A 27,030-nucleotide genomic window follows, 5' to 3' on the forward strand; every position below is an offset into this window, starting at 1 on the left:
TGTTTCTATTTCGGTTCTAAAAGATGAGAAAATGGGCTCAGATCTGTTCCCACTGGAGTAAACGACAGCCATGCCACTGACTTAATGGGAGCTGAATTTGGCCCAAGATGATAGTTGACAAACTTCAGCTGTCTCAAGAACTCCCACATTCTGTCAGCTCTTTCTAATAATAAAGTGTGGGAGTTCTTAGAGAGGAACTTGTACTCATGTAGCCATCAGTATACACAGGTAATTTCAAGGAAAGATGCAAGAAATGTCTGATCCATGCAGAAAAAAACCTAATGCTGACCATACCTAGTGTTAGAAGCAACTGATTTTGCTCTTTAAAAAAATGACTCAGGAAATGTAAACCTCAGGCTTCCCCTTTTCTGGTTCCCAAAGCTTTTGCTCTGCTATACCAGATCTGCTATAGACTGGCCCTTTGAGGGCCCTCACTACCATTACCTCAGTGGGACCCGAGAGCATTCAGAATCTTACAGTATTGGGCCTTCTGTGCAGAAGGATTGTCATATGGTTAAGATACAGGACTAGTAGTCAACAGATCTGGAATCTGTTCCCTACTCTGCCACACACTTCCCCTGCATGAACTGGGCAAGTCACTTAATTGCCCCGTGCCTCAATTTCTCTATTTAACAGATAGAGATAATACTTTATCTCCGAGGGGTGTTGAGCACCCAGAAATTGCCTATAAAATATTAAGGCAAACTGTACTTTTTGAAACTTTGATAGACAGTTTTCAGCAGTCATGCAACAATAATGTATTTTAATAGCTGAGATTGTTTAAATGATCTAGCTACATTGTAATGTAGTCTTGCACTATTCATCACTATTTCACTACTGCTGGAGCCCTAACAGAACATAATTCCCATAAACTGCAATTCATAGAGTCTAGGGGACAGAGAAGGGGAACTTGGGGTTCAGATTGATCCTATCTTCTGGAAGGCACCAAATCATATTTACAAATATTGCCAACAACTATAGCTGGTCTATCTGGCTCTAGCTGGTTTGTTTAACATTTCTCCCAAACGCCTAAGCCCCAGAACACTTCTTACTAGCTTGACCTCATAGTTCATAGAAATTACTTAAGTTTAAGTGTGCTGGCATTGACAGTTTAGCATATCCTCCCTAGGATGTTCTTCTTTCTTTCAGAGGACAAACTACTGTGGCTGCAGCATGCTAATTATAACTGCATTCAAAGAGAGTATCCATGGAAACAAGGAGTGACAGAACAGTCACTGAGATGTTCTATTTTGTACCAGATATGAGGGGTTAAGAGAGTCAATGCAAGTCTGATTATCAGAAATCCTGGCAATAGAAAAATGTGTTTGCTCCTAAAATATTGAAATAAAGAATCAGCAACAAATGTATGCAACATAAATTCTATAACTTAATTGAAAGTTACCTGTACGTTTAAAGACCATCCAGTTTTAATTTTACAATCTAGAGAACACTAGATCAACCATCCAGCCTTTTTCCTTTCTTTTCTTTTTTAATTACAATTCTATTCTTCCTAAACGGAAATGTGTGGGAGGAATAAAACTTTAACATCATTGCATATAAATCTACAGTTGTTTAATCTTTTGCTGTCCTCAGCATTTTATTGAGTTTTAATTATATCTTAAAGCATGGATCCAATGTATAAAAACAGTGCTTTCTTAATCAGACCTGTTCCCAAGACCTAATGTGTATTAGAGTCATATCTACCAACTTCAGTTACAACAATAAGTTTTCACTCCTGTCAGCGCTGTAAAAGCTGAAAGTAAGCTGGATGCTAATCTTTCTTAAGAACATAAGAATGGCCATACTGGGTCGGACCAATGATCCATTTAGCCCCATATCCTGGCTTCTGGGAGAGCCTGGTGCCAGATGCTTCAGAGGAAATAAACAGAACAGGGCAAACATCAAGTAATCCATCTCCTGTTGTCCACTCCCAGCTTTTGGCAGAGAGATGCTTAGGACACCCAGAGCATGGGGTTGCATCTCTGACCATCTAAGCTCGTAGCCCTTGATAGACCTATCCTCCAGAAACTTATCTAATTGTCTTTGAACCTAGTTATTGTTTTGGCCTTCACAATATCACCTGGCAATGAGTTCCACAGGTTGACTGTGTGTTGTATAAAGTACTTACTTTCATTTGTTTCAAATTTGCTGCCTATTAATTTCATTGGGTGACCCCATGATTCTTGTGTTATGGGAAGGGGTAAATAACACTTCCTTATTAACTTTCTCCACACCAATCATTATTTTTATAGACCTCTAACATATCTCCCACCCTTAGTAGTCTCTTTTCCAAGCTCAACAGTCCCAGTCTTATTAATCTCCCCTCATATGGAAGCTCTTCCATTTCCCCTAATCATTTTTGTTGCCCTTCTCTGTGTCTGTTACAGCTGCCTCCCTGCTGCATTCCTTTTTTGTTTTCCTCTCTGTGTGGCCGCCCCTCCCAGCCATGGGGCTAGCAAGAGTCATAGCCTGGCCCTGCTCAGTGGAATGGCCTTTGCAGACTAACCGGAGCCATTGCTCTGCTCAGGTTGGGGTGGGCCCCTGCCCCCTTTGTTCAGACCTGGGCTCGGTGTAGGGGGCACTGCCCAAGAATGCAAGACCTTATATGGCCACATAGCTGAGCATGTAAGTCATGCCTGTGACTTAGGACTAGCCCAGACACATCTGTGCACACCTGAAGACTTTTCCCTGCTTTCTCTCCTCCCCTCTAACAAGGGGGACCAATCAAAGTTACTGGCGGGAAATTGCCTAAGTCTGCCTATATAACCAGACATTTTCTAAGCAGACTTCGGAGAAGGTCCTTGCTTTGCCACCTGGTCTGATCAGCTAGGGGTCTTTGGGAGGCCCTCTCCCCGCTCTCGTTTGTTTTTGAGCGTACCCCCGTTTTTAAACTCCCCTCCCACGAACAACGAATTTTGCCTGGAGATCTCCTGATTATTGTGAGCAAATTGAGTCCTCTCTGCGTCCTCTGATGCTGCTGCTGTGCCTGCCTCTGCTGTTGTCCTGGGGATTGGTAAGAACTCTCTCTTGCAGACCCTCCCTGTTCTAGCTGCTGGCTTTTCTTTCCCCAACAGACAGACCCAAGTTAACTCCTTGGTCTGCATCTCTATTCTGTTTCTGCAGCTCCTTTGCTGCTAGAAACAAACCTGTGCCTCCCTGGATTCTATCCTGGGCAGCTCACTTGCAGTTGCTCCACTGCTGCAGCCACACCCTTGGAGAACCACCCCTAGTATAAGGTGCACTCATTAGGTTAAGTTAGGTTTAGCTTTATACTCTGTAAGTTAGGCTTAGAGAATTGTTGCATTGTGTTTTGTTACTTGCTAATTTGTGTAGTCTTGGTTAAGTTAGATCATAGATAAGATTTTGCTGTGTTTTGCATAATTGTGGTTGTCTGTCTTTCCACTGAACCCCCCCCCCCCCCAGCTTCTTTGTGTCCCTCTGACTCCTTACAGTCTCTCTGTTCTCTGTGTCTCTCTAAGTTTAAATCTCCCTCTGCTCCACCACGTGCTCCTCTCCCCCCATCCCAATCTGGCATAAAACACCATTGGTTACTTTTTTCCTCTCTGATACACCTCACATTCTATATTTACACCACTGTGACACATTTTTACCTAAAATTGTTTGTTATTTAACATATTTTTCCATAACTGTTAGTTGGTTATATGCTGCTGTGACACACCTTTTTACATAGAAATTGTTAGCTACCTGTTACATTTATACCTCAGTGTTAATTGTTTACCTACTGTATTGTACTCCACTATTGAAACCCCCTATACTGTTCACCAAAAGAAACCCCTCCCCAATTGTCTACCTTAACAAACCCCACACTCCTCACTATTGAATTTTCCCTGTTTTTGCATTTTCTTAATAAAGTTTATTTTGCACCCCACCCGTGTGGTAATTGCTCCCCAAGATCCCATATACCTGCTGGCAGGGACACTCTGTACCCTTTCGAATCCTAATATAAAACTTGGTAGATGTATATGCAAAGAGAATAGCTTACTAAGTGTCAATGAGTTATACATGTGCAAACCTGCCACAGGTATCACTGGGGACTTAACAGAAAGAAACAAAGTTGCACAAGTGTAAGGGAGGATCTGATCTGGTCTGCTTTATTATTAATAAATATGTGCAGGAAGCAATGGACCCAGCTTGACTCTCAGATCACAGTTCTGTCAGTGATATAAAATATCTATCCCTTCAAAATATTTCCTTTTAAAACTAAGCAGATTTGCTCTGGAAGTCACTGAGATACAATAAACATGGATCTTCAGAGTGGCATACTACAAAAGCATATTATCTTTAGGAAACAGGTAAATATCCAGATCCCCAAGCCTGCCACCACTTGGGAAGAGGAGGAACTTTATATGAGCACACCAAATGGACTGCTTTCAGGCAACTCCTTTTTAGCACCCCATGATTTTCTTTTGCAGGAGGGCTGAAGTTAGAGCTTCAGTATAGCTGTGAATGATACTGTTTGTTTGTTTATTTATTTCCAGTTTAATTATTTCCCCAAACATCTGGTTTTTGTTAAACTAAATACACACAGAATTAAAACATTACAAACACATTTTCCTTTGTATCTGGACAAATGTATGCCAAAGTCTAATGTCTATTTCCAACATACTGTACATCTTTAAATAGCATTTGGAGTAAAGTTGTAACACCCAAATATGAGAAACAGAGAGAAATAGTCAATTTTTCCTGTTATGCTTATTAATTCTATGCAGTAATTCAAAGCAGCACTTTTACTAATTACTACTATTCTTGCCTGAACTCATTTCACATCTTTTCCTTCATTTGTAAATTTTAATGTAAATGTACTTTAACACCTACATATTTCAGAAGCTATCTGTATCTAAAGTGAAATACAAGGTAGAAAAATGTATTAGGTGTCCCAATCAAAAACCTCAACCCAAAGGCCCAGACTTCATTACGCTGGAGGTATGTCTTGGCACCTCACTTGGTCCTGTCCCACTAGGCAAGATCAAATCGTGTTATAATCTCATTATGGAACAGTGTTACCACCCATAGTTATACCACAGTGTAGTCCTGTCATGCAGGCACCACCAACCTCTGTTATGATTAGACCCCCCTGCATGGCACGGGTGTGCTGTGTCAATGCTCCCTAAATGTTATTCAGGCTCTAGGCACATTCCCAACAGTAACCAAGAAACTGTTATACAGCTGCACTGCACAACATGGCTTTTCTGGCAAGAGATAACTTCTGCTGTAAGTTTTTAAGTAAAGGCCCTGTTAAATAATTCTCCGATCTGATCAATTGTTGTCTTAGTCAGAGGCCCTGGCTCCGAGAAACAGATGCCAATGAATCATGCTGCTGGTGTCTGAAGGAACACTTAATAAAATTAGACTTACTAAGAAAAATCAATTGACTTGTTTATAATGTTTACACACAGACACACACATAAGATGTATATATATATAAATCCCATACCAACCCCTCCCCTCTAAAACACACTTCAGGTTAAAAAGCCAAGCACTGAAAATTAGGGAATGTCAGAATTAAGGTTGCCTCTGCAATTTTAATTCAGCCTCCCTTATGCATATGCATTTGATACCATCTTTAAGTACATAATATTAACATACTATTTTCCCCCACAAGACCCTGCTTCATTTAGTTCACCAGAGGGATGGTACTAAGTGAAGGAGGCAACTGTTGCAATGTTCATTTATGATGCAATTCAAGAAAGCACTTTAAAATTAAGTATATTCTTAAAGTACATACTTGAACATGCACTTAAACAAGTTTCTCAACTGGGCCCTAAATGCGTGGTCCCAAATCTTATCTGCTGCACTGAATTACTAATTTCCTCGTGGACTTTCCCATGACTCTCCTCACAGTGATATCTGAGTACATCACAAATGTTTGTGAATGGATCTTCACAAGTGCCAATGAGGCAGAGAGGTTTCATTATTCCTATTTTATAGAGAGAGAACAGAGACACCGAGATTAGGGATAAAACATGCAAAAGTGCCCACTAATTTTGGGGTGCTTCAATCATTGGGTTGATTTTTTTAACTAATTAATGTGCAATATGTTAGCAAGCTTTAGAAATCACACCTCCATAAAGCACATTACTCCATGATGTAGACAGACAGAGTGGCACAAAGTGGACTGAGGCCTTGAGCCACAGTCCATTGACATTAGTTAGAGTCTATTAACTTGAATAGGCTTTGAATTAGGCCCTTAGTTGGGCTGAGGATCTAGGCCCAATGGCAGAGATCTAGATGTGACAGTCAAGAGACTAAAAGTGGTTCATGAAACCGTAAGACCAGATAAACTCACTCGGAAATTGAGGGGATCAAGCTAGGCCATGGAGGACCTAGAGAAAGAGACAAGGACAGGAAATCTAGATGCAACACAGAGAGAAAGCCCAGGTCTACACTAAAGAAAACTCTACAGGAGCAATCAGCAAGCTAGGAAGGGAACCAGGAAAGAAGAGCTTCCATGATGCTCAAGTTGGAATAAGATAAATGAATGGTGGTTGTCTGTAGCATCTGTAGATACCTCATTCTATGAAAACTAACAAATAAAGATTTTAAAATTAAGAATATTTTATATAGATAGCAGGATTGTTATTGATTTGTATAATTATAGCACCCAAAATGTGTTGTACAAACACAAAGGTAAGCAGAGTCCATGCCCTGAAGAATATACAAGCTAAAAGGATTTCACAATTCCATCCACCCATGGAGATGCACAAGAACCACATTTCTTTAACACATGGTACAGTATATGAATAAACCCAGCATTCAATTATTTGTAATACTCTCTGTAATCAGTTTAAGAAGCTAAAAAACCAAATAAGGTTTCATAATTAGCTTCATAACAGCATCTAAGAGACACTAAAAAGCTGAAGTGTATATTACAACCAAGGTACAGTACATTAAGGAACCAATCCTGCCTTTAGATACCCAGGCCAGTTTCTATCTTTTTCAGAAGGAATTGCACAGTGTATCCGAGCACAAAATGTTTTTCAGAAAAATTTGAGAGCAAATGGAGAATTCGTAGTCACATATGCAAAGCCCCTCATATCAATCAGAAGAATATTCTCTCAAAGACTTCAGCTCACATTCTCCCCATATTACAATCTCTTTGTGCTGTTCTATCAGTAGACACTGGACCTAAAGCATGCTAGTGACAGGAAATTAATCTTACTGTAGGGGGATGCTCCAATAGCATAGAGCTATATTGCAATGGCTATGCCATCCCCTATCCCTGCAACAATCCTAGGGGCATGACTAGGAGAAAAATGGCATGACAGGGACTTCCCTACACCCCAGTGATCGACCACCACTGTATCTGCCCCTTGTAATCAGCACAAGTTAGAGCAGCCTGTAGGCTTACTGAGGGACCAGGCTGGTACATAGCTTGCTTTGGATGGTGGAAGCACAGCGGTGGCTTAGAGACATGTCTGTTTCAGTCCTGCTTGAGCTGTGCTCTGCACTCATTGGCTGCAGTCAAAGATCTGGGCCATTAAGATTTGACTTAATAAATGAATAAAACCACTCAAAGCCACTCCCCAACAGAAAGATTTTCTATGTCCAAGAAAACAACAGTTTGATACAAGTCAAAACTCCTTCTCATTTCCTGCTAAAATATAAAGTACCAGAACTCTGACCTGCCAATCTGCCAATCTGTGCATGTGGGTTGTAAGGAATGGTATTAATTGAAACTGGAGTGTAAATCCATTGTTTTTCCAGCTCTGTAGATCACTTTGGTCAGAGCATGTACAATTTCAGTATTAGAAACCAGTATGTAGGAAGTCTGATCTAGTGGGCAGTGCAGGGGTCCAGGTCAGGGAACAAAAGGGAGGGATCAGGGCCAGAATCAGCTGCCAGGTACCAGAGCCAGGAGGTTGAGCTAGAGTCAGGACCAGTAATCGAAGCTAAGGATCAGAATCTGGGTCTGATACCAAATGCCAAGGGTTGAGCCAGAGTCAGAGCTGATAGTCAGGAGCAAGGTGAAAGGCCAGGAACTGGAAAGGGGTAAAGATCAGGCATGAAGCAGGAGCAGAACAGGAATCAGGAACAGGGTGAGATTAGGACTGCAGGAGGCAAGCAAGAACAGGGTCCAACACAGTAGCAGCAGCAGCAGGAGGAAGTCTGCAGAGTTGTTTGGACAGCCCAGCCAGGTCACTTCCTGGCTTAACTAGCAGTGTTGGCCATTCAGATGGCTGCAAGCCTGGGGTGTGCTGATACAACTTCCTGTGGGGCCTGATTGTCCAGGTTTTGTGAGATGCTGCTTTGCACATCTCCCTTGGTAGTGAGGAGGGAATGTCAGAGATCCAGGGCTCCCACAACTCTGGGTTCTTTCTAGATGTGCACCTTCGGATCCTTACACCCAGTTCAAACAACTGGATTATCAGTGTAATTTGGATAGAAACATTAACACAGCAGCAATATGCAGCTTTACAGTTGGCAGAGAAGCCTAGACAGTAGTAGAATAGAATAGTGTAGCATATTTGCTTTTTTAAAAGAAACATGTTAGCAACTGGCATGGTGATATTCAAACCCTAGATAACGACTGGAGCTAGTCAGGGAATACAAAAGTGATTAACAAGTATATCCCAAGGAATCGTGGTGAATTCACCCCATTGTTAACCCTAAAGTTGTGTTAGTCATTGTCCATGTGCATTCAAATGACACCATTATCTTCATTCAAACGTTCACTGCAGTCTACTTGTCTGTACCGTCTGTTAGAGCCCAACCCCTTTGTGACTTTTCTGTGCATCTCTTCCTCTGGTTCTGTGTGCATAATGCCAGTTCCTTCTGGGCAGCCATGAGCTAAGCATAGAGTCTCACCTCCTCTTGTCTACACAAGAAAGTTGCACTGGTTTAATGTACGTCAGTTTTTACACCAATTTAGTTAAACCCTGTGTGGACACTCATTCTTACTCTGGTTTAAGAGTGGATTATTACAGTTTATCTTAAATCAACATAAACTAAACCATACCAAAATAAGCCTGTTTTTGCTGTTACTCCTGGATCTCTAGCGTCTGTTTCTCTGCTGACAACATTCATTAATCCCAGAGCTTTCACAAATCTTAACTCTTCAGGGAAGAATCCGCTTAGTATTAAAGGATGCCTTCTAAATTTTACACGTGAGTTCAGAACACTGTAGCAAGTGTTATCTTCCATTAAATACATACAAAAGGGCCGACATGGGAAAATTATTATTTTCGCCACCAGGTCCTCTGCCTTTACTGTCTTTTCATAAAATGAAAATAATCCCTGGTATTCTTCAGAGTCTGAAGTTTGTTTCATTCAAATAAAAGCTCTTAATAATAATAATAATAATAATAATAATAATAATAACAGTTAATAATAATAATAATAATAATAATAATTTGCACTTGTATACCCCACTTCATGTGACTGTCTCAAAGGGCCTTAATACACACAGGTAGATAAGCATTGTTATCATTTCAGGTAAACTGAGGCACAAAGAAACCAAGGAACTTGCCCAAGGTTAGCAGCAGGCGAGTGACCGAGACCCTGCTCCAGTACAGCATGTAACTTTAAGCACGAGTAGTCCCATTGAAATTACAGATGTGCTTAAATACTCTGCTGGACTGAGATCAGAGTAAAAAAGACACTGTTCCTTCTTCTAACTGCTGAACCACCCAGCCCCATATTAGAAGTAATACCAAGGTATTTTACTGGAACTAGTTTGTTTTCTCTAGTGCTGCCTGTTTTCCTCTTCCTCGATAGAGCTGAAAGCTTGCAGCTGAAATTCTTTAGAGGACACCTAGGTTGCCTGATACGGCCTAGAAGCTGATCTCCAAGCACTTGGGGGACGGATCTGCTCTTCGCATGCTTGCTTTCCAGACAACAGCTGCCCATCACACCAAGACTTTGAGGGTAACAGAAATCTCTACGGATGTGTTATATTTCAAGATGAGTCAGTGCAGCTGGCATGTGAAGAATTAACAACACCGATTAACATGTGACACGTAGTCTCTAAAGCAAAACTTAAAAATATGGCAAAAGAATTCTCTCTCTCTCTCTCCTTTGCTTCCTCTCTCACATTAATCTTTTTCCTCTACTAATGGGAGTTTGATTTGGAGATGGATTAGTTTTTATAGTACCTAATTTGGTAATTCATATTTGCAAACGCTCATATATCAATGCAAAACACACACTGATTGTAATAACTAAGCAGTTCATTTCAGTATGTGTGTGACAAAACCAACTACAGACTTTTGATTTAACTCTCTGATTATGAATAAAGGCTGATTGGCCTTGAAGTAAATATACTGAAGCAAACAAACTGCATCAGTCTAGGAAGAAGAGCCCAAAGTATTAGTATAAATTGGAGGCAGCACACTAGGTAGGTCTAAAAATTTTATGTGCACAGTTTGACGAAGAGAATTAGAGTTACAGTTTTCATCATCTGTAAAATAGCTTTTGCATGACTAAAGAGCAGCAGTGATCTAACTGGAAAACAAACCCATGTTAGTATTATGAGTGTTTTCAGTCTCTTAGTAAGAAATATGCAGTTCAGTGGCTTGACACTGAGGACCTGCAGTACCATGCAGTGTATCAGAATTTAAGTCCTTCTTCCCCAGGCTAGCAGAGGCTGGAAGCCACAAGAAAACTTGGGGATAAGAAGGAAGAAATGTGTGCTGCTGCCCATCAGAATGTGAGCCTCTGAAAGGAGTTTTTCATCAGACTCCTTGACACAACCAGTACTAAGCAAAAACATTCGCATCTGACAAAAAAACACTGAAAATTAGCCTTGTGTCACTTCACAAACTTTAGCTCAGGTTTACTAAGGTTTGGCACATATGATCTGTGGCTGTTTCAGTTACTCACCAACTCCGCACCAGCCACCCTCACTCCTGACCCTCTTCATAAACTGAACCCTGCAGGGTTTTCATAACCCTAGTTACAAATGAGGCTAATACCAGGCAAATAGAAAGGTCAAACTGTATCAACCACCCTAACACCTTTGGCTAGAACATATTAAAACGTCTGGGCATTTTTCACAGCTCAAAGTTCCTATCAATTAAGGAATAAAGGCTGATTAAGGTACCCAGGGCATGGACTTTCTTGAGCAGGGATGCTTTTTTTTCTTTTTTTCTTTTTTTTTTCTTTTTGTGGAGACCCTGCCCATGGCCCCCCCAACCATGTATACCTTTTCCTGGTTGCTGATCCATCAGTAGCTGCCTCCTCTCCCTTCTTTAGCTGTCAAATGCCACTTGCTGTAAGTGGATTGTGGGTTGCACAATGAAACTTATTGGCTATCCTAACAGAGCTGTGTACTCAGAAAGGAGGGGGAGGTGCATGAGAGATAAACAGAGAAGGGAAGTGAGGAAACAGGACAGCTACAGAGAAAGGAGCCAACATGAGAGAAGAAAAGAGGGGGACAAGAATCCAAAAAATGGGAAAGGGTAAAAGACAGAGCCAGCCAGAAAGGGGTGGGAGAGCAGGAAGAGAGAAGGAGAAATGAGAGGTGACAGAGAGCACCAGTAAAAGTGGTGTAGCTGCCCTATAAAAGCAGCAGACATACAGAAGCACACATTAATAAGAACAGAAAAAAGGGAGAGCTGGGTCCAGAAAGAAAAAACAAAAGGAAATAAATGAGACACAGAGCTTCTAAATTACTGAGTTTTAACATAAACATATTACCTCCGACATCTTTGCAATATGTTCTTGAAAGATATCCCACAGTTCTGCTAATTTAGGACAGTGTCTGGTGTTGCTGATAATTGGACTTGGTTTAACTCTCTCTGCCATTAGGCATATAACTAAGTCAGTGGGGCAGGCGGTGTAATTTTAAAATTACCTGCCACTGCAGCAGATTTTTTTTTCTGAATTTCATGGGGGAGTTTTTAAATCCCACTCTGACAGTGATTAGCACTAAAAGTGATTGCGACAAAGACAACCTGCTCCCTTTATTTAGTTCATCTGTGATTTAACCTAACCTCTCCATAGATCCCACTCTGTAAAAACCCAAATGGGAGATGCTACCCTTTAAAATGAATGAAAAAGAGCTTAGCACAAAAATATTCTTAGAGAGCGAGAGGAGGAAGCTTGAAGTGATGTGGGAATTAAGTTTTTGTAATATGTTTAAAGTTCTCTATAGCATTAGATTTTTATTTATTAACATTGTTTATTATTATCCCTGACATTAAACAGCAGATAGTAACTAATAGGGAGAAACACCAAGGGCCAGATTCACCCTCATTACACTTACATAAGCTAGTGTAGACTCAGATTTGCAAAAACACCTTAGCGAGTTGGACATCTCACTCCCATGGTCTTTCCCATGGGAGGTGGGCACCTAACTCCGTTAAGTGTTTTGAAAATCCCACTTTGGCAGAGGGGTCTGGTGATGGAAAACGTGCTCCATGGGAGCAGGATGCAGTTGCTCACTGGGTGAAAGGGAGAGGGCAGTGAGTCACTTTGCAATTAGGAAGGGCACATGATCAGGACAGGTGGTGAGTGTAACGTTAGTGGCTGGCTCCATTCAGCACAGCTCTTTTGGAGGCTGACAGAAGTTAAAACTGCCCTACAGTGAAAATTCCAAGCGAGGTTTGTTAACAGAAACTCTGCCAAGAGTTTAAAAGGATGAGGTGTGGAAGGAAGGGAGGAGGGGCACAGCTCCCTCTTCTCTGCTACATGTGGAGGGAGAGCTGTCTCTCCTCTCCCAGGCTTAGTACAGGCTCCCCTCTTGTTCAATCTGCCTTAACAACTGACACCACCCAAACTCACTGAATTAATACCCTTTGGACTCAAGGGGTTTGCAAATGCATAATTTATTCCTCTATGCACCAGCTTTTCTGATTTCAGGTTTGTTTGGGATAGAGGTAAATCTAATTCAACAATAATAATTAACACATGGTATACTTAGACTCATAGACTTTAAGGTCAGAAGGGACCATTATGATCATCTAGTCTGACCTCCCGCACAACGCAGGCCACAGCATCTCACCCACCCACTCCTGAATCAAACCCCTAACCTATGTCTGAGTTACTGAAGTCCTCAAATCGTGGTTTAAAGACTTCAAGGTGCAGAGAATCTTCCAGCACATGATCCATGCCCCACACTGCAGAGGAAGGTGAAAAACCCCCAGGGCCTCTGCCAATCTGCCCTGGAGGAAAATTCCTTCCCGATCCCTAGACCTTCTGGGCCAGCTCCTTAGCTGGTGTAAATCAGAGTAGATTCATTAATTTTAGTGCTGCTGCACTACCGTAATTCACCTCAGGATCTGGCCCTCACTAATACGCACAACGTCCATATTAGGTAACCAGGAGCGGTGCCAGGGTTTCTGGCGCCCTAGGCAGAATTTGGGGGGCGGCATTTTGTACGCTCCCCACGGGGCGTGCGGGAGCTTCCGGTTCCACTCCCATCGTGCTGCCGAAGAAGGACCCTCCGCCAAAATGCCGCAGGCGACAGCGGCAGTCATTGAGCTGCTCAATTGCCTGCCACTGTTTTCTGCAGCACGTCGGCAGAAGGTGCTTCTTCGGCAGCGCAACGGGAGCGGAACAGGAAGCTCCCGTGCGCCCCGTGGGGAGCACACAAAATACCGCCCCCTGAATCCTGGCGCCCTAGGCGACCGCCTAGGGTCGCCTAATGGAAGCGCCGGCCCTGTAGGTAACTACCATGACCCTCATTTTGCAGACACACATTGATATTAAGTGTCTTCCCAAGGCCCGTGTTGAGTCAGTGGCAGAACCTTAATGAGAATCCACGAGCCCTTTGCCCCCAGCCCACAGAAGGCCGTGTGGTCAAGTAATAAGGCACAGCTGAGAGATACAAAGCTCTCTAGCCCATTGTAACTAAGAAATGTTGGTACAGGGGAAAAAAAGTGTGTGCTATACCAGTGGCTTTCAAACTTTTTTTCTGGTGACCCAGTTGAAGAAAATTGTTGATGCCTGTGACCCAACGGAGCTGGGGATGAGGGGTTTGGGGTACAGAAGGGGGCTCTGGGTTTGGGGAGGCTCAGGGCTGGGAGGTGCAGGAGGGAGTCAGGGCTCTGGGCTGAGGGTACAGGTTCTGGGGTGGGGCCAGGGGTGTGGGGTTACCTCGGGCAGCTCCCGGTCAGCGGCGCAGCACAGGTGCAGAGGCAGGCTTCCTGCCTGTCCTGGCACCACGGACCCCAAAAGCAGCCAGCAGCAGATCCGGCTCCTAGGTGGAGGTGCAGAAGTGGCTACATGCGGTTCTCGCCCACAGGCACCGCGCCCCTCCCCACAACTCCCATTGGCTGGGAACATGGAGCCGGTGCACGGATCCCTGTGGCCCCTCCGCCTAAGAGCCAGGCCTGCTGCTGGCCACTTCTGGGGTGCAGCGCGGTGTCGGAACAGGTAAGAACTAGCCTGCCTTAGCTGGGCAGCACTGCCGATGGGACTTTTAACAGCCCGGTTGGCGGTGCTGACCAGAGCTGCCACAACCCAGTGCCTTCCATTCTGCAACTCAGTTCCGAGTCGTGACCCAGAGTTTGAAAACCACTGTGCTTACCTCTAGCATTTATAACAAATTCTGAGCCTCAAGCAAGTGCCACAGAAATATTCTATCAGAGCAGTAGGATACAAAACCTTTACATTTTTAGCATTAATTAACAATCTCAACCATCTATATTTAAAAAATAAAAAAAATAAAAAATAAAACACCTAAAATGTCCATATTGCTGCATGCCCAAGATTGCTTTGAAGTGTTCCTCTCTGCATGGGAAAAATTCCAGGGAGTAAATTCTGCAAATGATGACTCAGCAAAATTTCTCCAGCGTTGAGCTTTCAGTTCAGAACAGAAGCAGCTGAGAGTACAGTTCATGCCATCCTAGGTGAAGCTGTACATGTGATGCTGGGGACAAGTGGCCTGATTTCCAGAGGTATAGAGCATTTACAGCTCCCAATGATTTCTAAGGGAGTTGTGGGTTCTTAGCCCCCCGAAAATCAGGCCATGTGAGAACAAGGAGAAATGATTTTTACAAGGCTAGTGCCCAACATTTACAAAGAACCACTAAAATCATGTCTCAATTATGGGTTTTTCCCATCTGCCTTGCTTTTCTATGTCATTCTTTTCAGCAATAAAATGTATCTATTATAAAAACTTGGCAGTTGTATTCCTCGATCTGTTTTCTAAATACTTATCTAACCTCTTACATCCAAATCCTCAAAGGCATTTAGGCACCTAACTCCCATTGACTTCCTTCCCCTTACTTCTCTGCAAAACCTTACATTTTCTGTTGCAGTTCTGCAATTGCCCCATATTCTTTTTTCTATATTTTACAAGCCCCACCAATAACTCTGAAGCATCTTGTTATGGTCACTATGATTCTGGCCAAGGACCATTTGGAGTCCATTAATACCTCTCCTAACTGGCCAGAGGGATCTGTTGTAATAATTGGGCCTACAAATTTACCCTAATTGTGAGCTCAACTGTAAGTAGTAAGTGAAAGTTCATAAAATGTCACAATAACCTATAATAGTAAGTGTTGACGGGAAAAGGTGCAAAAGGGAGATAAAGACTGAATTAATCCATACAAAAAGGCTTACTGGTATAATTCAAGGACTGTTTTTACAAATCATCCCTGGTAACCAAGAAAGGTGTGGGACCAAAAATTAATAAACCAGAATTGGTGCATAGGAAATGAGGCCTAAGTGGTGAACAAAATAATGAGGGGATCAGCTGTTCCATCCATCACTCCCTTTTGGCATCCTTAAAAGAAAAGTATTATGGGAAAATTTGGAGAAGCAAATGCAACAATCACTAACTGAAAGAAGGGCAAGGAGAAAGCTTCACCATCATGGGTATCACCCCTGCCCACTCCTGGGACCCTGGGATCCATTGTGTCACCATTGGGCTTTCATTGTCCTAATCCTGAAAGATTTCAGGACAAGACTGCAGTTCATGGATCTTCCCTAGACTCTGCCTGAAATATAGATATTTTCTTTCTAGTCCCTTATTATCTCCTTGTGGTCATGAGACATTCTGAATATCTTCTAAATCTTCTAATTTCTTTCCTTCCTTCCTCAGAATTATTAAATGGATCCCATCTGGCCCTGAAATTTTGTGCATCTTCATTCTAATTTCCTGACCACCTATAACCCTCCTTGCTTTTATAACCCTCCTTGCTTTAGGCATTTTACTCCCTTCCTTCCTTCTCCTTTGTGAGCACTGAGGCAAAGGATTCATTTAATAATTTTTTCCAAATCAATGTCTACAATACCCTGTCAATAAATTACCTGTCTATCCATTAGAGGCCTCTCTTCCACATTCACTGACCTTTCGTGCCTCATATACTTGTAATATTAAAAGGCCTTTTTTCTTAATCTTATCTGCATTTCTTCTCCTCCACCTTTGCTTTTCTTGTCATTTTTCCTCTCTTCCATTCATACATAACCTATTAACTTTTCTGTACTTTTGGTAATTTCTTTGCCAAAAATAATTGAGTGTTCATCAGACTAGCCTCTTATAATCCTGGTGTATTGATAGCTGGTCAGTATACCTTTCCTTTGGGGACATAAATTTATCTTTGAATAATTTTCTTCTCTTCCCCCAAATGTCCTTTCTGACCTATCTTCACTGATTTTTTTATCATCTTTCCTGGAAGTCTTTAGCTGCCCTCAATATTTGTGGCAACATAGGATTTCTGGCAAGAAAGCACCTTATCAAGGTTGGCTTCTTTACCCACACAAGCTGGAGAGAGAGTTCAAAGAAGGGCAACTAACAGAATAAAAGATTCAGAAAATAAAATATACAAGGAGAGCTAAACTAGGTGAAGACTGGAGCACAGCTAGCAAAGGAGCAGCAGATAGAGGGATAGCTCAGTGGTTTGAGCATTGGCCTACTAAACCCACGGTTATGAGCTCAATCCTTAAGGGGGCCATTTAGGAAAGTGGGATTTAAAAAAAAAAAATCTGGGGATTTGTCCTGCTTTGAGCAGAAGTTTGAACTAGATGATCTCTTGAGGTCCCTTCCAACCCTGATAGTCTATTATAGTGATATACAAAGAAGGATGTTATCAAGATGACAGGGAGCAATTCTTAAAAGATGACATGATGAGCAATAATGGGTCTGCTTCTCCAGTGTTTACCATCTTGAGAAGTCATTTACCCCAAGTTGAAATTGTTGCCATGTTGATTTGTTAGCATTTTACACTCACTTTGCGCAGGTTTCCGAGTGGTAGCCGTGTTAGTCTGTATCCTCAAAAAGAACAGGAGTACTTGTGGCACCTTAGAGACTAACAAATTTATTTGAGCATAAGCTTTCGTGGGCTACAGCCCACTTCATCGGATGCACAGAGTGGAACATACAGCAAGGAGATATATATATACACATACAGAGAACATGAAAAGGTGGGAGTTGCCCTACCAACTCTAAGAGGCTAATTAATTAAGAGAAAAAACTTTTGTGGTGATAATCAAGATAGCCCATTTCAGACATTTTGACAAGAAGGTGTGAGGATATTTAACATGGGGAAATAGATTCAATGTGTGTAATGGCTCAGCCATTCCATCTCTATTCAAGCCTAAATTGATGGTATCCAGTTTGCATATTAATTCAAGTTCAGCAGTTTCTTATTGGAGTCTGTTTCTGAAGCTTTTCTGTTCCAAAATTGCCACCTTTAAGTCTGTTACTGAGTGACCAGAGAGGCTGAAGTGTTCTCCTACTGGTTTTTGAATGTTATGATTCCCGAAGTCAGATTTGTGTCCATTTATTCTTTTGCATAGAGACTGTCCGGTTTAGCCAATGTACATGGCAGAGGGGCACTGCTGGCACATGATGGCATATATCACAGGTGCTAATGACTAAACCCAGTGCAAGAGAGCAGAGAAATACGCCCAATGGATTTGAAGTGCAAGTGGAACATTTTCTATCAACTACACTTATACTGGGAGAACCACAAGCTGCCCATGTAAAAAAAAGCTTTCCAGAGCTGGAGCAGGTAGAAACACTAGAAATATGAACTCCCAAATGTTGTATCACTAAAGACAGTCTTGCCCCATGTGGCAAATCAGGGCAGGGCAGGGCTTCACCATTAGTAGTACAGCTCTTCAGAGAGCCATGCAGCTGTTGTATAGGGTAGAACGAATACAGTCAACATGAAGGGCAACACAAAAGAAGAGATTATACACAGGGCTGCAGATTCTTTTCCCGGGAAAGTCACATCCCTGCCTCCTCCACAGGTCCCTCCCTCCAAATCCTTCACCTTGTGATGCACACATGGAAATGCCACAAGGAGATACAGCATTTTCTTGATCCTCTTTTCCCCTGTGTAACAGGGTTTGGCTGCCTCCCATGCACCCCCTCCTGGCCAGGAATGTCTCTGGGCTACCCTGTTAATAACTTCTCCCTCAAACAGCTCATTACTCAGATTCCACACTTTTTCTGAGGTCAAAATACTTTATTGGGGTTTGCATTTATTAACAGAACATTACTCAAAATAAAACTCAAAGTCCAAAATTAAAGTCCCACACACAAGCATTTCTCTTTCTACTCCCAGATCTCCCCGCCTGAGGAGCTTTGGCACTCTTTCCCTTACCTATTCAGGGTCTCTTCTGTATTACCAGGCTACTTGCAGCCCTTCCTCACTAGAGTCTTAATCCCAGGACATCGCTAGAGCCTGCGCTCATTCCTCATAGTCTCTGTTCTCCCTAAGCATCCCTTCCCCCCTGCTCCCCCGGTAGTTTCCAGCTGCTCTTTACAGGGGAATCACCTTATCCCTCTCAGGTGAGGTTCATCCTGTAGCCATAGTGGGTTCAACCCCAGGCTCTCACACTCTTCCAATGGGACTTTTTTCTATTTTCTCTTCATTTAACAATAACTATCACATTATATTCGTAACAGAAAGCAAAACATTAAAGATAAAAATCAGTATCAACAATTCCTAACATTTTATCTAGAAAGGCAAATTCCCAAAAATATCTTGGAGAAAGAAAGAAAGAAATTTGCATAAGTCTTAGTCTTGTAGTTTTAATCTCATACAGCAATTAGAGTTTCTTAGATTAATGATGGTTCTTATACCAAAAAGATATTAAGCTACAGTCAGTGCTCTCAAAAGTCTAATAAAAAATCTGTTGGATCAACATCAGGACCAATGGGATTTTAGCATGGCAAAGCACAATATTCTTACCAATGAAGTAGCCTGTCTAGCTAACAGTGCTATAAAGAAATAAGAAATTTAATTTAACAAGGGAATATTTATGAGCAATTTTAATTGCAAGGGTTACGGTGCTTGAGTAGGGTTCTTGCAAAGTCATTATGATGTGCAAACCAGAAACAGAGAAGTAGGCGTGGTATTGTGGGACTTACTCATTATGTTTCATGACTCTTTTGCAACCTTTGTTTATTTTATTTATTTACTGCAAGAACAATAGCCTATGCCTTTTGCAAAGTTTAAAAAAATAAATATACCACATTGCTAGCCACGATTTGAAAAAAATCACAATCCAGAAAATAGAAAAATAACTATATGGAAAGAGAGAGCTATATTTGCTGTGGTATCTATTTCTTCATGCTTTTAAGCAATACATTTCCTCCTTCTCATTAAGTGAGCATTGACTGCCTATCCTGGAGCTGGTAACAAAGCTTCTGTTGTGTCTTTCACTCTTTAACAGTTCTGTTCTCTGTGCAAGCATTGGGTGTCACCTAGTACAGTGGTTCTCAACCAGGGGTACACAGAGGTCTTCTGGGGTTACATCAACTCATCTAGATATTTGCCTAGTTTTACAGCAAGCTACATAAAAAGCACTAGTGAAGTCTGTACAAACAAATTTCACACGACTTGTTTATACTACTCTATATACACTGAAATGTAATTACTGTACAGTATTTATATTCCAGTTGATTTATTTTAGAATTATACGGTTAAAAATGAGAAAGTAAGTACTTTTTCAGTATTAGTTGCTGTGACACTCTTGTTTACAAAATCAGATATAAAAATATAAGTAGTTTTTAAGCAAGGTGAAACTTGGGGGTACACAAGACAAATCAGACTCCTGAAAGGGGTACAGTAGTCTGGAAAGGTTGAGAGCCACTGACCTAGTAAATTCTTCTTAGGATGAATTGTTCCTTACAGTGCTGTTAGTTCTGTGCACTCAGGTTCCAGACACCCAAGTGAAGCCAAAGAGTTTCTGATAGGGAAATTCCCTATGGCCCCTTCCATCACTCACCCCGTCTATGCAGAAGGCATTCTGGGGCAGGCCAGGCCCAGGAGCAGGATGGAGGCACTGTGGCGTCTCTGAATTATGCCAGAGGTTGGTTCAGCATGCAGCCAGCCCCAGGAATGGGGAGACACACAGATGACTTAGGGCCAGTCTACACTAGAAGTGCTGCATCTGCACAGCTGCATTGATACAGCTGCGCCACTGTAGCACATCTGGTGAAGACATTCTATGCCAGGGGTCGGCAACCTTTCAGAAGTGGTGTGCCGAGTCTTCATTTATTCACTCTAATTTAAGGTTCCGCGTGCCAGTAATACATTTTAACGTTTTTAGAAGGTCTCTTTCTATAAGTCTATAATATACAACTAAACTATTGTTGTATGTAAAGTAAATAAGGTTTTTAAAATTAAGACACTGCATTTAAAATTAAATTAAAATGCAGAGCCCCCCAGACCGGTGGCCAGGACCCAGGCAGTGTGAGTGCCACTGCAAAAGGTGACTATGAAAATAAAGTTTCAGATCCCAGAATAGGCATTTGATTTTTCTGATCAATTAAAAGTATGTGAATACCCCCACCTACAGGTCAAAACCCAGAAGTGTTGTCATTACCGTAGAAGCTCACAGCTTAGCGCCCTGTCTCATACTATGTCAAATGCCATGCCAAGTATGTGCAACATTTATAGCTGAATTCTGTTTAGTCAGTTTTCAATCTAAGACTTCTATGGTAGGAGTCTGTGGACCACAGGTAGAATTTCCGAAGGGGTCCGCACCTCCATTCAAAAATGTTTAGGGGTCCTCAAATGAAAAATGGTTGAAAACCACAGGGCTAAGCAATTGTCAGCTGACTACTGAAATTTCTTCAATTAATGTATTAACTGCAAAATCAGTATAAATACTCACTATGGGAATCCTAGTGTCAAATTAAAGAATCCTTTATGATATAAAGGAATTTCTTTGGCTATAATCCTAAATAGCCCCAAATAAGAAGTAACTTTTCTGTGAATCATGAAAGATATCCAAGAAACTGAGGAACACATATGGAGGTGGGACTTCTAAAACACTTTTCTAAAACTGTCACTCTCCTCTCAAAAGCAGTGTTTTATCTGGGATGTGTATCATCCTTTTGGATTAGAATGAACCTCACACATGGTGAAATGGGTTTTCAGTAACCTCTCGCTATATTAGATTGGGTTGTCTGGATGGGAGCCAAAGGCTGGAATGCCTAAAACGGACTGTGTTTTGGCTTCTGGTTCACCAGTGTGGTACTGTGGAAGCTCATCTGTGCCTGGCTTGGTGAATCTAATTATAGAGTAAACCACCATCTTTGGGGATTGTCTGCCCTAGTTCTTGCAATCTGCCTTGAATGTGGCATCATCAGTATGGTCCATCTCAGGTACCCAGCCGCAACTCCATTCACTTATTTAAGAAGATAAATCAGATATTTGAAGTACTTTGAAAGATATTGAAGCTACACATCAAAAACATATACAGTGGGATCAAATTATGTCTAGAATTTAAGACTTTGCAGAAAAGATGGGGGAATAAATGCTCTGATTAAGATAGTTTAGGTGTATTAGCTGTGGGAAGAAGATATAGTTCATGCAACTTGAATTTTAACCTTGTGAAGCAACTACAAATGCTCATCCATTCAGATTACTCAATTAGCTTAACAAACCAGACATTTTTCCTAAGTCTATGCAATGGTAGTGTTTCTGTTCTTCCCGACCTACTGCTTGCAGAATGGCACAGACAGGCCTTTTCACTTCTTTTTTTAATTATATTAAGATTTTTTTAATTAAACATTTAAAATTTTAATGTGTGTTTTATTATACATTAACCCTCCCCTTGCGGCCTGTATCTTGTCATGTTTCAGTACATTTCCCCAGCCTCTCTCCCCTGCTGCAGCTGCAACTGCAGTACAGTACTTGTCTTTCCAGCCACAGGATAACATGGACCTCCCTTTAAACTGCAATTAATGCAGCATGATTAATTGGAGTGAAGATAGTGCTCACAAAGAGCTTTGGATGCACCTCAACATGGCCAGAAACTAAGACACCTATTCATGCAGCCAACTGGGGATGGAATGGTGCAGTTAGGGGCTTGTTTTATGGACCTATTGGGGACACATTTCAAAGTAAGTGTGGGAGGGTAGACAGGAGTTATCTTGTGGCCAAGAACAACAGCAGGCTTGTCCATATGTCCATCAGAAAAAATTAGTTGCCCGCCAGTTATGCTCAGTAGGTGGCCATGTGGCATCAAACTAAAATAGGATTTCTGTCATACTGACAGCAAATGATACTGAGGAAAAGGATTAAATATTCCAAAATCAATTTCTGGATTAACACTTTGTATGTAGAAAATTGCTACTTTCTGCATACAGATGGTATGAATTACAAAGAAAGAGAGAATATCAAATCCAAGCATGACTTGAAGATATATTTCACGACAAGCTATAATATTATTTGATCTTAACCATAACTGTAATAATCTAACAGGAATATATGCTTATGTAAATACTACTTTTTTGTATCTAAAGGTTGTTTTCCCCTCAAGTGAATCCAACTATGCCACATTATAACTCGGTAAATTCAGTATCTATGAGAATTTGACAAAATGCATAATTACTTGTTCAGGTTTCTGGAAAGAAACACTAATGAAATTATTCCTAAATGTTTGCAAAGAAACATACAATTCTCTAGGTGATTTCCTAACAGATTCTTATGGATAAGGAATAGCATTTGTTAGCACTGCACAGAGTTAAGATGTTAATGAAAATAAGACCTCATTTCTTTAAGAAATTCTTTAATTGCAGAAATAAGTGAACTGAGCAACAGTCATTTATATTCCTTTTTAAAACTTACAACAAGAAGGGCTGAGTAATACAGTGAATTAATAAAAATATCTCGCTCTTAAACAATGTCTTCCATTCAAGGATCTCCACCACCACATTTAGCCCTAACTCCCTGGGAGGTAGGTAAGTTATTATATATTAAGGTTACAAATGGGGGATATTAAGACACAGCGGTGGCCAAGGTCACACAGGAAATCTGTAGCAGACAGGTATAGAAACCCAGTGCTCGACTCCCAGAAGCGTGTCTAATCAATAACTCCAGCCATCAGTCTTTCTCCTAGCTAAATTACATTAAAAAATTACATAAAAGGAATGTTAAAAGTTGCAGAATATAGCACTCAGAAATCATGGCATCTTAAAGTTAAGACTGCCTGCCCGCCCACTTCCTGGTTCCCAATAGGAACTCTGTAGTCTTGTGCAGGTATTTCACGGTACTCCCTTTTTCTTTTTCTATTTTTTTTTTGCTCCGCTGGCGACCCCCCCCCCCATGTATCTCGATATTTCCAATATTTTCTTCCTCTCATCTGGTCACCCTACATTTACCATATACCCTCTGCCTCACTCATTGAACCTCCAGACCCAGCCACCTTCCATGCTGAATCCTGTCTTACTATCCAACCTGTGTTGGAGTACTGAAGCAGTGATGTTTTCAAAATACATATAAAAATCAACATGCAGATACAAGGACACAACATTGAATTTTGGACCTCCAGGTCTGGATTCTGTCCCTTTCAATATGTCCCACTCGTTAGAGAATTCAGGCAGGATTTTGTACCATAATTCATATTCCCTCTTACTCATCTTTCCCAATGTCAAAAATGTTGGTGTTTTCATAGCCAGTAGTAAGTACCGTATATCAAATCAAGTGGTATTGTGATCATCAGATAACAGCTAGATGCTCCCAATTTCAATCTTATTTGTCATCACTGATCTCTATTCCTAGAATTCAGTTTAGAATAGCATTGAGTGTTTTCTGCTCAAACTAAGTTAAAAAATAGGCCTGTTCTATTTCTTGAAACATGATCTTCCCTCCATACATTCTGCAAGTTTGTTGTCCTGATCACTACTTGGAGTCACTGAAATCCAACAAACTCAGCGGCTTTCCTTATCTATGAAAACATTTCCTGATCTACTTTTTATAACCCACATCAAGGTCTATGATGACATTAGTCACATGCCTACTTTTGTACTCAAATATTTATTATTTCTGTCTGCAGATTCAAATATCACTACTCACCAACAGACCCTGGAAGGGTTTGTAAATATTAATTTTCAGCTGTAAAGAAAATCTGCTAAAATGTGGCTTTCTGCCAGTTTTATGAAAGACACAAAACAAAATGAGAGACAGAGAGAGAGAAAGAGAGCTCAGAAGTCTACCAACAACCATTTTTCATTGGTGAAGTTTTGTCATAAGCAAGAAGTGGTTTTCTCTTTAAATAAGAGTTATGCATCACAGTGGATGTAGAGCTGGAGGTAAAAGAGTAAAATCAGCTTGCTATGAAACTTGTACCCTAAATATGATTATGTTTTACCCATGTGACCATCAATGATCACAAACAAAACAGTGACAGTTTAGGCAGTGAGTATGTTGAGCAGATGATGAGGGGGTGTGAGGTAGGTACATGGGACAAGACACCAGATCTTTTTTTTCTATTCTCCCCCAAGCTCTTTTATTTTTATTTAGTTTTTGTTCTGGAGATAGTGTCAGATTTGGAGAGCTGGAAACAGTAACGGGGGTGGAGTGTACAAATTTCCCCAAATTAAAGAGGATAGAGAAAGAGAAGAGGATAAACCAAAGCTGGAGGTGGGATGTATCCCTTTTATTAGCACCAAGGCCAAGATCCACAGAGGTATTTAGGCTCTTAACTTCTATTAATTCCAATGGAAATCAGAAGCCTAAATACCTCTGTGGATCTGGACAATCACCTTTTTATTTAAAAGACTAATAGGCAACGCAGAGGTACTATAGATGCAAAGTCTGCAGCAACAACAAAAGAGGCAAAGAAAAATGCATTAATAGCAACAACTACAGTACAAGAATCTACTTGTCCTCCCCACTAAGATCTCAACACAACCCCTCTTTTTATTCTCGCATAAGTTCTCCATCAGGATTACTGAGACACCCCTATGTCAGTGGTGCAAGCAGCACCCAGCTAGGCTTTTTTTCCCCTCAGATGGTTAGGGGAGACTTATTGCTACCACTGGAGTGCAATTAAAGAATCAGTGAAAGATACACTACAGTTTGTGAGCAATTACCATTCAGAGGGTAAAATATAGCATCCAAAGAGGTAGGTCAGTCTGTCCACTCTTCCTGATTGAATGTTTGGCTTTGCTGTTCTCTTTTTAAAAAGCACTTGTGAGGGGCAGGGATCATAGGCGTTGAGTTTCTAATCTGCCGGGGGGGTGCTCTCCCCCAGCTCCGCCCAGGCCCTGCCCCCACTCCACCCCTTCCCCCAATGCCCCACCCCTGCCATGCTTCTTCCCACCCCTGCTCCCACCTCTTCCTGCACCCGCTCCATCTCTTCCCGCCCAGTTCCGCCCCCTCCTCGAGCACGTTGTTCCCCCTTTCCCCCTCGCTCCTCCTCATTCCCCCCGAGTGCCTCCTGATGCCATGAAACAGCTGATCCGTGGCAGGTGGGGGAGGGGCAGGGAGGTGCTGATCGTCCGGGCCCACGAGTGGGCAGGAGGCACTGGGGGGAGAGGTGTTGATAGGGGGGCTGCTGATGGGTGCTGAGCATCCACCATTTTTTCCCCCGTGGGTGCTCCAGCCCCGGATCACCCATGGAGTCGGCCCCTATAGCTGGGATTAAAAGCAAACCAACCACACACTATAAAGGAAAATCACATAATAATGGACAGTATCCCTCCCAGGCCTGGGTATACACCTTACACGCCCCTAGGCACACCATCTTCAGTGCGCCCCACCCCCACCCCCCGGCCCCGCACAGCCTACAGCTGACCTTTGTGTTTTCTGTAAAAAAAAATAAATGAAACTTTTAACCCACTTAACTTTTAGGAGCCCCTAGAATGCCAGCACCCCTCAGCACATGCCTACTGTGCCTAACTGGAAATCCAGCCCTGATCCCTCCTGACATGGAGGAATAGAAAAATGGTCCTTCCATCTTCTGACATCAGTTACTAAAACCAGAATTATTTTGTACTTGGCCTGGAACTGGAAAACTCACTGGAAATCCTACCCCAGCTCTAGCACTAGAGGGAGCCTCTCAGCTGTGTGGGGGCAGGGCAGGATAACAAACAGACAGGCAAGAGGAGGGCAGTTATGCAGATCCGTAGTCCAACTCTTTCCTCACTGTATCCCAGAGAGATTCAAAGACCTTGGAGGCTACACCAGCAATTAGACTGAAGGAGTCATCTGGGCCGCAGGTGGTAAAATCTTGCCCTCTTGTAATTCCAGCTCAGTTACTTTGCTGGGCACGGGATTTTGGCCAAAGTGAGAAAATTCAGTAATACAGGTTAGGAGCAGACATCACAAGTTGTACTTGTTCATGTATTTGGACAAATATAACTTAGTATTAACTATACATGCAACTTCAACATTTGCTAGTAAATGCACTGTGGGATCTCTTGTAAAAGTATTAATAAATGAAGCCTTAATAGTATGAGACCTCATTATAGCACTCTTCTTTTAAATATTTGCTGAGAGATTGTGACACCACCGGTTTGTGGAAAAGTGCAGATAACAGAGTGCACAGATTAGTAAACGTCTACGGGATTTTAGTTCTTACGTTTTTTTAAAAGCTATTAGTAACAGAATTAATCCAACAATTTAACAGACTGAGCCAAAAATAGCAAACAAACATGCCAATGGACCACCTCATCTCCCACCCCCATACCTTACAGCAGCATGTGGAAGTATAACAGGCATATGAGGAACCTCCATTCCTATTCTAAAGTTCTGTCTGCTACATAATTCAGTAATACCCGTCATTACAAGCTTCACTTTCTGCTACCACAGCATCATTGCTGGATTGGTTTGTTTGTTTTATGGAAGGAAGGGGGGGAGTAGAGGGGGCGCGGCGGTG

The 27,030-nt window shown here is 41.8% G+C and overlaps 1 protein-coding gene across 2 annotated transcripts in view; it reads right to left on the reverse strand.

Moving 5' to 3' along the window:
* SLC44A5 (solute carrier family 44 member 5) overlaps positions 1-27,030 on the reverse strand; it is a 187,169-nt gene that overhangs the window by 135,920 nt on the left and 24,219 nt on the right. The window contains exon 1 of one of the 2 annotated variants that reach the window (XM_045027392.1): positions 11,162-11,279. The exons of the other annotated variant lie outside the window; for it this stretch is intronic. Coding sequence (XP_044883327.1) covers positions 11,162-11,183 — 22 coding nt within the window. The 5' untranslated portion in view covers positions 11,184-11,279. Of the gene's footprint in view, positions 1-11,161; positions 11,280-27,030 lie in introns of those variants that run through there. 2 annotated transcript variants of the gene reach the window in all.

The sequence above is a fragment of the Mauremys mutica genome, chromosome 8, assembly GCF_020497125.1.
Source record: "Mauremys mutica isolate MM-2020 ecotype Southern chromosome 8, ASM2049712v1, whole genome shotgun sequence".
NCBI lineage: Eukaryota > Metazoa > Chordata > Testudines > Geoemydidae > Mauremys > Mauremys mutica.